Consider the following 12,104-nt stretch of genomic DNA (forward strand, 5'->3'; position numbering starts at 1 on the left):
TTAATTTCAACTCTATCCCAAAAGAGGGAAAAATGATTTTGTGGTAATGGGAGGCTATTAACTAAGAGTGCAATTTTGAGGTCCATTGAAGATGATAATTCTGAAAGAGTACAGAAAAGCTGTGTCATTCATTTTCTAGTCAGCTGTCCATCTAGAAACAATCATAGGAATGAGCTTAGCATTTGTAACAGCTCTTACATAATTACTGCTAAGTGATTAAAATATTCCTTTTCCTTATGTGTAGCTTTTAATAAGCAAGGCTATTTTAACTCTAAACTAATTGTTCCAATGAAAAATGGATTTAACCAAAAATTCTTATTCTACATGCATATGAGAAAGTTATTTGCAAATTCAACAGAGAAGAATGTGTTCACTGAATCAATACAATGCCAAGACAGGATAGCCACAACAAAGAAACGTGACTATTACACAGCTCCTTAAGATTAATAATTTAAGTAGAGCCATTTTCATTGGAACAATTTCTTAAAAGCTCAATTCTTTTTTTTTTTGGTGGTGTTCTTGGGAATTCAGCTATCAACAGATAAAAGTTTATCTTAAATAAGGAATCTTTTATCATGTTGTATGCTTAATAAATAAAGAAAACACCCATCATGGCATAGATTCACACACACATACACATACACATACACACACACACACACACACACACACACACACCCCCGCACACATGCTCTAGATATAATCTGGCCAAATCATGTACCCTGAAGCTTATTTGATGTATTCTAGGAAAGCAACATAAAACCAAAGTCCAATAGTGGTTTTACACTTAAACCCAGCACAATGAAATGTTATATAATTGTATGAAAATATAAGATGACAAGGGTATATTATAAAACATCAAGTAAAAATATTTAAATGTTTAAAAAGTGCAAAGCATTGAAAATATTAATCAAGAAACATCTACTGGTAAACATTTACTGATAAACATCTACTAGAAACATCTACTGATAAAACTATTTCTTCATATTTAAATACAGGCATACCTGTTTTATTGTGTCTGTTTTTATCGTGCTTGAAAGATAGTGTTTGTTTTTTTTCTTTTTACAAATTGAAGGTTTGTGGCGATCCTGCATTCAAGCAATCTTTCAGCACCATTTGCTTTTTTACACTTGATGTTCTAGGGTACATGTGCACAACGTGCAGGTTTGTTACATATGTATACATGTGCCATGTTGGTGTGCTGCACCCATTAACTCGTCATTTACATTAGGTATATCTCCTAATGCTATCCCTCCCCCCTCCCCCACCCCACAACAGGCCCCAGTGTGTGATGTTCCCCTTCTTGTGTCCAAGTGTTCTCATTGTTCAATTCCCACCTATGAGTGAGAACATGCGGTATTTGGTTTTCTGTATATTCTGTATATTTCTGTATATAAAAACATGCGGTATTTGTTTTGGTATATGATCGTTTCCAGCTGCATCCATGTCCCTACAAAGGACATGAGCTCATCCTTTTTATGGCTGCACAGTATTCCATGGTGTATATGTGTCACATTTTCTTAATCCAGTCTGTCATTGATGGACATTGGGGTTGGTTCCAAGTCTTTACCATTGTGAATAGTGCCGCAATAAAAATACGTGTGCATGTGACTTTATAGCAGCATGATTTATAATCCTTTGAGTATATACCCAGTAATGGGATGGCTGGGTCAAATGGTATTTCTAGTACTAGGTCCTTGAGGAATTGCTACACTGTCTTCCACAATGGTTGAACTAGTTTACAGTCCCACCAACAGCGTAAAAGTGTTCCTATTTCTCCACATCCTCTCCAGCACCTGCTGTTTCTGACTTTTTAATGATCGCCATTCTAGCTGGCAGCACCATTTTTTCAGCAACAGTTACCCATGTCCTGTCTCTCTGACTTTTTGGTAATTCTCTCAATATTTTAAACTTTGCATTATTATTAAATTTGCTATGGTGATCTGTGATCAGTAATCTTCGATGGTGCTAGTGTAACTGTTTTGGGGAACCACAAACTATGCCCCTAAGACAGTGAACTTAATTGATAAATGTGTATTCTGACTGTTCCACTGACTGGCCATACTTCCATCTCTCTCTCCCTCCTCTTTAGCTTCCTTATTCTGTGAGACACAATAATATTAAAATTAGGCCAAATCATAATCCTACAATGGCCTCTAAGTGTTCAGGTTAAAGGAAGAGTCACAATCTCCCACATTAAATCAAAAGCTTAAGTGAGGAAGCTTAGTGATTAAGCTTAGTGAGGAAGGCATGGCAAAACCAAGATAGGCTAAAACAGAAGCCTATTGCAACAAACAGCCAAGTGGTAAATGTGAAGAGATAGTTCCTGAAAAAAGTCAAAAGTACTACACTAGTGGACACACAAATGATAAGAAAGCTAAACAGCTTTACTCATGTTATGGAGAAATATTTTACTGGTCTGGGTAGAAGACAAACCCAACCACAATACTTCCTTAAGCCAAAGCCTAAGCCAGAGCAAAGACCTAACACACCTCAATTCAATGAAGGCTGACAGAGGTGAGGAAGCTGCAGAAGAAGAGTTTGAAGCTGGCAGGGGTTAGTTCATGAGGCTTAAGGGAAGAAGCCATCTTTATAACATTAAAAATACAAGGTGGAGCAGTAAATGCTGATGTAGAAGCTGTAGCACGTTATCCAGAAGATTGAGCTAAGATCATTGACGGAAGTGACTATACTAAAAAATAGAATTTAAAATAGATGAAACAGTTTTCCATTGCAAGAAGATGCCATCTGGACTTTTATAGCTAGAGATGAGATGTAAAGGGCAGGCTTCAAACTTCAAAGGACCTGTTGAATCTCTTGTTAGGGGCTAACACAGCTAGTGACTTAAGTTCAAGCGTTTGTTCATTTATCATTATAACAATCCTAGGGTCTTTAAGAATTACACTAAATCGACGCTGCCTGTGTTCTACCCATGGGAAAACTAAGCCTGGTTGACAGGACATCTGTTTACAGCATGGTTTATTGACTATTTTAAGCCCACTGTTGAGATATAGTGCTGAGAAAAAAAAAAAAAGACTCCCTTCAAACTAGTGGTGCGCATTGAAAATGGACCTAGTCACTCAAGAGCTCTGATGAACATATACAAAGATATTAATGTTGTTTTCCTGCTGGCTAACCCAACATCCATTCTGAAGCCTGTGGACCAAGGAGTAAGTTCAACTTTCAAGTCCTAGTACTTAAGAAATACAATGTGTGGCCAGTGGGGTGGCTCACGCCTGTAATTCCAGCACTTTGGGAGGCTGAGGTGGGTGGATTATGGGGTCAGGAGATCGAAACCATCCTGGTTAACACGGTGAAATCCCATCTCTACTAAAAATACATAAAATTAGCCGGGCGTGGTGGCGGCGCCTGTAGTCCCAGCTACTCGGGAGGCTGAGGCAGGAGAATGGCGGGAACCCGGGAGGCGGAGCTTGCAGTGAGCTGAGATCGCACCGCTGCACTCCAGCCTGGGCGACACAGCGAGACTCTGTCTCACAAAAAAGAAAAAATAGATAATAATAATAAAATACAGAAATACAAGATTTAAGGCTACAGCTGCCATAAAACAGTGATTCCTCTCAGGGATCTGGGAAAAGTAAAAGTCAATTGAAAATCTTCTGAAAAGGACTCACCATGCTGACGCCATTAAGAATTACTTGTGACTCATGGGAGAAAGTGAAAATGTCAACATTAATAAGAGTCTGGAAGAAGTTGATTCCAGCCCTCATGGATGACTTTGAGGGGTTCAAGACTTCAGCGAAGGAAGTAACTGCAGATGTGGTGGAAATAGAGAGCTAGGATTAGAAATGGAGCCTGAAGAAGTGAATGAATTGCTGCAATCTGATGATAAAACTCTAACAGATGGGAAATTGCTCTTTATGGAAGAGCAAATAAAGTGGTTTCTGGTGGTAGAATTTACGCCTTCTGAAGATGCTTGAAAAATGTTGAAATGATCACCCAAGACTTAGAATATTACATAAGCTTAGTTGATAAAGCAGTGGCGGGGTTTGAGAGGATTGACTTCATTTTCGAAAGATGTCCTGCTCTAGGTAAATGCTAACAAACAGTATTATATGTTATTAGCCTTATAGCATCACCTGCTACACAGAGATCTTTCATGAAAGGAAGTGTTAATTAACAAAGTGCTTCACTGTTGCCTTATTTTAGTAAATTGCCACAGCAAATTCCACCTTCAGCAATCAACATTCTGACCAGTAAGCAGTCATCAACCTCGCAACAAGACTCTTCACCAATGAAGAAAATTACAGCTTGCTTAAAGCTCAAATTATTCCCAGCAATTTTTAGTAACTAAGTATTTTTCAGTTATGTTACATAGACCTTTTTATACATCATGCTTTTGCACACTTAATAGACTATAGTGCCAACATAACTTTTATATGCATTGAAAAACCAAAAACCTGTGTGACTGGCTTTATAGTGATATTTACTTTATTGAGGTGCTCTTGGAACTAAACCTGCAATATCTCCAAGGTACATCTGTATCCAGCTAAAAATACTGATATTAATTCATGATATTAGGTTTGGACAGAGTATAGTGAAGTAACAAATATAGTTTTGAATATCTAAATATAAGCTAAGTGTATAATATTAATAAACAAGCTTGCTAGACTTTTACTTAAACCTAAAAATATTTATTTCTTCTATATATTCCATGATAAGAAAGTCATGGACACAACAGTCAGCATCCCTATTTAGGATATGAAAGAAAGATACAGACAATGCAAAGTACAATATTATTCCGACGAGCCTATTAGAAACCCATTCCTTCTTTCAATGCTTGCCCATATATTGAAAAGTTGTGTAATTTCCTCAGGATGTGGTCAGTTAAAAAAATAAAGTTTTGATGATCTTGACCTTTACAGATGCATTTATTGGCAGTAACTTAAATAATGTATTGAATATTTGGTTAATTTTAAAATGCATAATTTTAAGTTTGAATATATATACTTAAGGAAAAAAACTTAAACTCAATTCCATAAATTTATTACTGACAATTTGTTAAGTGTAAACTTTTTTCTATATTTCATTTTATATTCTTAAGAATTAGCACATATATGACTTTTACAATCATTATTAAACAAAAGTAACTGTCTCAAGCAACTGTATATACTAATAATTAAATATTAGTAATGCTCATTGTTGCTTTCTCTTTTATGTTATTTTTTGTTATGCTATGTTTTCAAGTTGTGTTAGTCACACATGTATATTTTTCATTCAGAATTTAAATTTAATTTGTGAGAGTATACACATAAACATGTCTGTTTAAAGTCAGTGGTTTAGCCAACAGATCACCTGGCTGTGTGTCAAGTAAACAAAAATTGTGTTTTTGTTTTTTAATTTTATTTTGGAGTGCGGAGGGATGTCTTCAGGCAGAAGCTTAAATAGCATAAGCTATATACTATGTTGTATGTATAAAATGTTCCTTCACATTAAATATAGAGAATTATGAGTTGGCTGAGGAACGAAAAAATGTCAAGATGAAGCAAAGCAGAAATTACACATTAGTCTGTCATTTACTCATGAACTTCAATCCACTTGTTATGGACTGAACTGCCCGCCTCCTCACTCTGCCCATTCATATACTGAAACCCTAACTTCCAGTGTGAATGAATTTGGAGATAGGATCTTTAAGAAGGTAATTAAGGTTAAATGAGAATAAGAGTGGGACCTACTCCAGCAGGACTGGTATCCTTGTAAAACAAGAGGAAGACACCAGAACTCTGTGTGCGCACAGAGGAAAGGGCATGTGAGGACACAGCCAGAAGGTGGCCAAGTACAAGTTCAGGGAAGGGTCCTCTACAGAAAGCAACCCTGCAGGCACCATGATATTGAACCTCCACCCTCCAGAACTGTAAATTTCTGTGATTTTAACCATCCTGTCCATGGTAATTTATTAAGGTATTCAAGGAGACTACACCCTACACAAAACAAGTTAAATCTAACCTGAGCTTTTCACTAAGGTAAAACACATAACATTTAGTTTAAAACTGCCCAGAGGTTTTTATGAAATTGACATCCCTGTCAAGTCACAAATAGCTAGTTCTTCTAAAACAATTTCAAAGAAACTTCTTTACATTGAAATTGATTTAGACAAAGTGATTTAATTACTAACCACTCAGCCATGCAAATATTTGCAGATGTGATGTCTAAATCCTCCTATCAAACAATTCTTTTTAAGTCTAAACAGCCTCAATGAGGATACTTTAAGTTAATGCAGTACGGATACGGATATTAGATGGTATTCTAAAACGTGCATTTCACTTAGTTTATGTAAACTGAATTAGTGAATAAAATGTAGCAACCTTTCAGCAAATAAGACTGTGTGGAAAAGATTCCCAATTTTCCTAACCACATCATAATTTGGAAAGGGTGATGATCATTTTCATAGATTTTTAATATGTTTTGGAAGTTGATACACACATACATGCACTCCAATTAATAAATAAGAAGCATTTTATTCAAACAGTATTTAAAGGCCAATTACTTTGCAATATAAAAATAATTATACAAAATCTTATTTTTAGTAATAAAACAAAAGATAATGAACAAGTAAATTTCATTTATTTTGGAATTTACACTAGAATTGTAAAAATCTATCCAAAGGATAGCATTTACACCTGCCAGACTGAAAAGAAAAAAAGCTGTAACACATAATAGAATCAATGAAAGTATCAACATTGAAGACAAATTTGTAGCACTCAATAACTATTAAATTACCAATTTTTTCTTCCTAGATTTTCCATATATATATACATATATATATTTTTTCTTTCTTCTTTTTTTTTTTTTTTTGAGACAGAGTCTTGCTCAGTTACCGGGCTGGAGTGGCCAGGCTGGAGTGCAGTGGCACAATCTTGGCTCACTGCAACCTCCACCTCCCAGATTCAAGCGATTCTCCTGCCTCAGCCTCCCGAGAAGCTGGGACTACAGGCGCACACCACCACACCCAGCTAATTTTTGTATTTTTAGTAGAGATGGGGTTTCACCATGTTGGCCAGGATCACCTGACCTTGTGATCCACCTGCCTCGGGCCTCCCAAAGTGCTGAGATTACAGGTGTGAGCTATGGCGCCCTGCCATGTAATTGTTTTCATTCCTAAAAGTGCATTCATAAAAATAGTGGTCTTTGCTATATAGCCACACTTCTATATAAGTGAACAGACTTTCATACACTCATCATTAATGAGCCATGATCCAATGGACCTTTAAGTAAATAACTGTAAAATATATACACTATGATTTCTCTCTCTCTCATTGTATACAGGTATATGAAGATATTTAAATATGTTCTGAAATAATAGATAGTTGCTAAAATAATACAATTGTTTGAGTATACACGTGGACTTACCTCTAATATCATCTTCCTTCCTGTACTATATGTCTTTAAATTGGTCGTGTTTTTAGCAGGTAAGACTAATTTCTCTCTTCTCCAGTGAATTGATGCTGGTGGATTTGATTTCACATCACAACTTATATTGATAGGATTTCCTTCCCAAGAGTAATAAATTGTTTGGTTTGATATGAACTTGGGGGCATCTGTAATACAATATAATAAAATAATTATAGGCATTTTCTTTAAGTTAAATAATCATTTAAGTAGTATAAGCATTAGTAATCTTTGCTTGACTATAAAAAGAAGCCACATAATTCTAATTTCATGTTTGTTTGTTTGTTTGTTTTGTTTTGTTTTTTTGTTTGTTTTTTGAGACAGAGTCTCCCTCTGTCACCCAGGCTGGAGTGCAGTGGTGCAATCTCAGCTCACTGCAAGCTCTGCCTCCCGGGTTCACGCCATTCTCCTGCCTCAGCCTCCTGAGTAGCTGGGACTACAGGCCCCCGCCACCATGCCTGGTTAATTTTTTGTATTTTTAGTAGAGATGGGGTTTCATTCTGTTAGCCAGGATGGTCTCGATCTCCTGAACTTGTGATCTGCCCACCTCGGCCTCCCAAAGTGCTGAGATTACAGGTGTAAGCCACTGTGCCTGGCCTAATTTCATGTATTTAACATAGGGCATCAGAACTCACAAAAATATATGTCATTTGAATACTTTTATCACATAAGTTTAACAAGATTAACATACAAACACTCATAAATTACCAATTATTAAAATGTAAGACAACCAGAGTTAAATCTGCTCTTACTAATCTGACAAAAAATATCTATTGATTATGTTAATAACTACTTGTGTAGAAACTATTTCTAGAACAAACTACCTTATAAAGTGAGAGTTTAGGATAAAATCTAACAAAATAAATGGTTCTTTCCTCACTTTTCATTTTGTTTAAGTCATAGTCACTTTTTTGTATAAATTATTTTGAAGACTCAGGTATGAAATCTAAGTTGGAATGGCCACAATACAACTAAACAACATTTTTTCCCTAAAGTATCCATATTTCCCATTTTTACTAAACCACAGATGTCATAAATTAAGCAACAACTAAACCAGGCACAGAAACACAAATACTGCATAATCTAATTTATACATATGGAATCGAAAACAGTCAAATTCATAGAAAAAGGCAGTAGATTGGTGGTTACCAGAGGCTGTGGTGGTTAAGAGGGATAGAAAGATGTTGGCCAAGGGGTTCAAAGATTCAGTTAGACAACAGAAGTAAGTTTTTGAGATGTATTATACAATAAGATGACAACAGTTAGTGTATCACGTGTTTCAAAATTGCTAACACAGTACATTTCAAATGTTCTCATCACAAAAAGTCCTGAGTATGTGAGGTGAAGAATTTAATCATTCCACACTGTTGGACATATATGAAAACATCACATTGTACACACTGTTGAACATATATGAAAACATCACATTGTACCCCATAAATATGTACAACTAAATTAAAAAGGTCTGGAGATGGCACACACATACATACACACACACAATAGTGGATAAAAACAAAATAAAATTTGTGGCTGGTGCTTATAAGCAAAACTTTGTATTGGAAATAGCATTAAACTTGCCATCAAAATTGAGGGCCAACTCTGCCAAGTAGCAAAGATGTGACCTTGAGTTTCTGCTTATCAGTTTGGCCTTTTATTCTCTTCTTTAAAGAATTTGGGAGTTGAACTAGATAAATTCTTTCCAAATTCCTTAACCTCTAAGAGTTCTTTAAAATGACTCTGGGACAAATTTTAAAAATAAACATGCATATCACTTTTATGATACATAAGGTAGCACTAGACCATATAAAAAGTGGCATTTGCTTTTCTGAAGAATTATGTAAGCTACCTGGGATAATAATTATTTAATGTTTATAGAAGCCTCTGGTGTAGTTTACTACATACACATGCAGGCATTGACATGCATATGTTTGTACAATAAGGTGCCTGTAATCCCTGGTGCTTGGGAGGCTGAGGCACGAGAATCACTTGAACCCAGGAGACGGAGGCTGCAATGAGCCAAGATTGCATCACTGCACTCCAGCCTGGGCGACAAAAAAAAAAAAGGTTACTTGGTAAATATTTTAATAACTGAGTATCTTTCAAACAGAGACTACATGAGGGTAAATAATGCAGTGGTCCTTGGTGGTAAATATATTATCTTAAGAGTCCAAAATCTTCTTAATAAGTATATAATTAATAAAAATTGTGCATTACTATATAGACTGTAAGAAAAGGAATACTGCAAACATTCAAAATATACAAACATACAAAATTTGTAATGTGTCTATAGACATTAAAAACAAGCAACTATGCTCTTTTAGCTGTTATCACAATGAAACAATCCCTAATGATAAATTATTTAGATTTAATTAAATGGCAGCTGTACAGACAGAAGTCTGACCTAGAACATTTATTCTTAAATCCCTGCCCTTGAATGAATTTCTGACATTACATTGCCAGCATCACATGAAACAGTGACATATGCCAGGATCTGAATCTGTCACCTTCCTCAATGCTTCATTCAGAATAAGCTTATTTTCAGCCCAATCTTTTCCATACTAGGAGATACCAAAGAAACTTTTAAGCATGTCTTTAGACTTGGTACCAAGTTATACTTGTTTTGATAAATTCCCCCTCCCTGCCTCTTTTTTTTTTTTCCTTATTGCTGAGACTTGGAGGTGAACTTGGAGTCAGTACTGATCACTGCATTCCCCTGCAGTATGGGATTTCTTGACTTGATTACTTGCTTAATGCAAGCCTTCTACTTTCTTTTGTAATTCCTCCTTTGGCTCTGAAATCTTTTTTCTGAGCCTAGTTCATTTGTGGTTGGTACCTGTGACCTAAGAAAAGTCTTAGTTCTTGATGAGTGCTGGCCTGCATTACTGAATTCTGCCTGTGTCTGAGCAGGGTGAAGCTGATAACAAAGCATAACACAGGCTCTGGGAACTGAAATATACAAGTCTTTGAACTGAATTTCCACTAGGTGATGAATATTAGAACAAGGCAATTCACCATAAAACTCACGATATACAATCCACTTTCTAAATCAAATTGAAAAGGCATTACTAGGGAAATAATTTATAATAAAAAATAAGTTTTTAAAAATCATATTGATAATATGAATAGACATTGTCCATGTAAAACTGTATTATGATTGTGTTGTAGATTATGTCTTACACACTCTTCAAAGCATTCACATATTAGAGTGAAATATCCTCCTCTTTTCCAGTCATAATACTCTGTGGCAAACAATTTTCAAATGCCATTTTTAATATTATATTTTAAGAACTACAAATAATAGAAATAGTTATTATCAGAAGTAATAGTGTTACAGTGAAACAGCAAAAGAACTGTCATAACTAACTCCATTTTTGTTTAAGGAGCCTTCATCCATTCTTACATGTAGGTTAGAATAATTTTATAACACTCATAATATGCAAAGACAGCAATCATATAATTTTCAAAACTAATTCTGGGGTTAAAGGAAAAGTATGTAAAAATTAACCATATTTCTCATTAAATATTTATAGGAGCATCATGACTTGACCAAAGACAAAAAAGTTTCCAATCCCATTGGATCCTCACTGACACTCAGATGTCTGCAACCCTTGGCCACCTCTTTTTTTTTTTTTTATTATACTTTAAGTTCTAGGGTACATGTGCATAACGTGCAGGTTTGTTACATATGTATACTTGTGCCATGTTGGTGTGCTGCACCCATCAACTCATCAACACCCACCCATCAACTCGTCATTTACATCAGGTATAACTCTCAATGCAATCCCCCCCCCCATGATAGGCCCCGGTGTGTGATGTTCCCCTTCCCGAGTCCAAGTGATCTCATTGTTCAGTTCCCACCTATGAGTGAGAACATACAGTGTTTGGTTTTCTGTTCTTGCAATAGTTTGCTGAGAATGATGGTTTCCAGCTGCATCCATGTCCCTACAAAGGACACAAACTCATCCTTTTTTATGGCTGCATAGTATTCCATGGTGTATATGTGCCACATTTTCTTAATCCAGTCTGTCACTGATGGACATTTGGGTTGATTCCAAGTCTTTGCTATTGTGAATAGTGCCGCAATAAACATACGTGTGCATGTGTCTTTATAGCAGCATGATTTATAATCCTTTGGGTATATACCCAGTAATGGGATGGCTGGGTCATATGGTACTTCTAGTTCTAGATCCTTGAGGAATTCGCCATACTGTTTTCCATAATGGTTGAACACTTGGCCACCTCTTGATCCTAATCCCGTCCTCTTCCCCCTCCCTGCCCTTAACAAAAAAGAGGCTGAAATTTGTACTGACTTAATATGGTAGTTTAGGATGCTAGTCCACCATTTTCTTGGTTTGCTGGCTCTCAGAATAAATCTGCTTTTCCTCCCGCCAACGCTCGTCTCTTTTGTTTGGCTTTCAAGTGGTGAGCAGCTGAACTTAGATTTGGTTATAATATAGTGTCAATTTTAAAAGCTTTGTCACTGATTTTTCACCACTAAAGCAGAATATATAGAAATACCATTCATGTCTCTCAATATTTGGTATGAGCTCTCTTGTCCAGTTCATAGTCACCACCTGGTCAGTTTTAGAAGCCCCTTGCTGGCTTACTCACCTACCAGTTTCTACTTTAAGCAAAGGTAACTATCCTGCCTAAAATCTTTTAAAGATCCTATTCACACTCCTTAAATCCAAACTTTT

The 12,104-nt window shown here is 35.9% G+C and overlaps 2 protein-coding genes across 5 annotated transcripts in view; one reads left to right on the forward strand and one right to left on the reverse strand.

Annotated features, from left to right (window-relative positions):
* LOC126949611 (ATP synthase subunit f, mitochondrial-like) overlaps positions 1 to 12,104 on the forward strand; it is a 739,455-nt gene that overhangs the window by 226,598 nt on the left and 500,753 nt on the right. The gene's annotated exons all lie outside the window — the stretch shown is intronic.
* The window catches only part of NCAM2 (neural cell adhesion molecule 2), a 566,845-nt gene that overhangs the window by 125,030 nt on the left and 429,711 nt on the right, over positions 1 to 12,104 (reverse strand). For all 4 annotated transcript variants that reach the window (XM_050782162.1, XM_050782165.1, XM_050782164.1 and 1 more), the window contains exon 10: positions 7,369 to 7,556. In XM_050782162.1, the coding sequence (XP_050638119.1) occupies positions 7,369 to 7,556 (188 nt within the window). The remainder of the gene's footprint in view (positions 1 to 7,368; positions 7,557 to 12,104) is intronic.

Source organism: Macaca thibetana, chromosome 3 (assembly GCF_024542745.1).
Source record: "Macaca thibetana thibetana isolate TM-01 chromosome 3, ASM2454274v1, whole genome shotgun sequence".
Taxonomy (NCBI): domain Eukaryota; kingdom Metazoa; phylum Chordata; class Mammalia; order Primates; family Cercopithecidae; genus Macaca; species Macaca thibetana.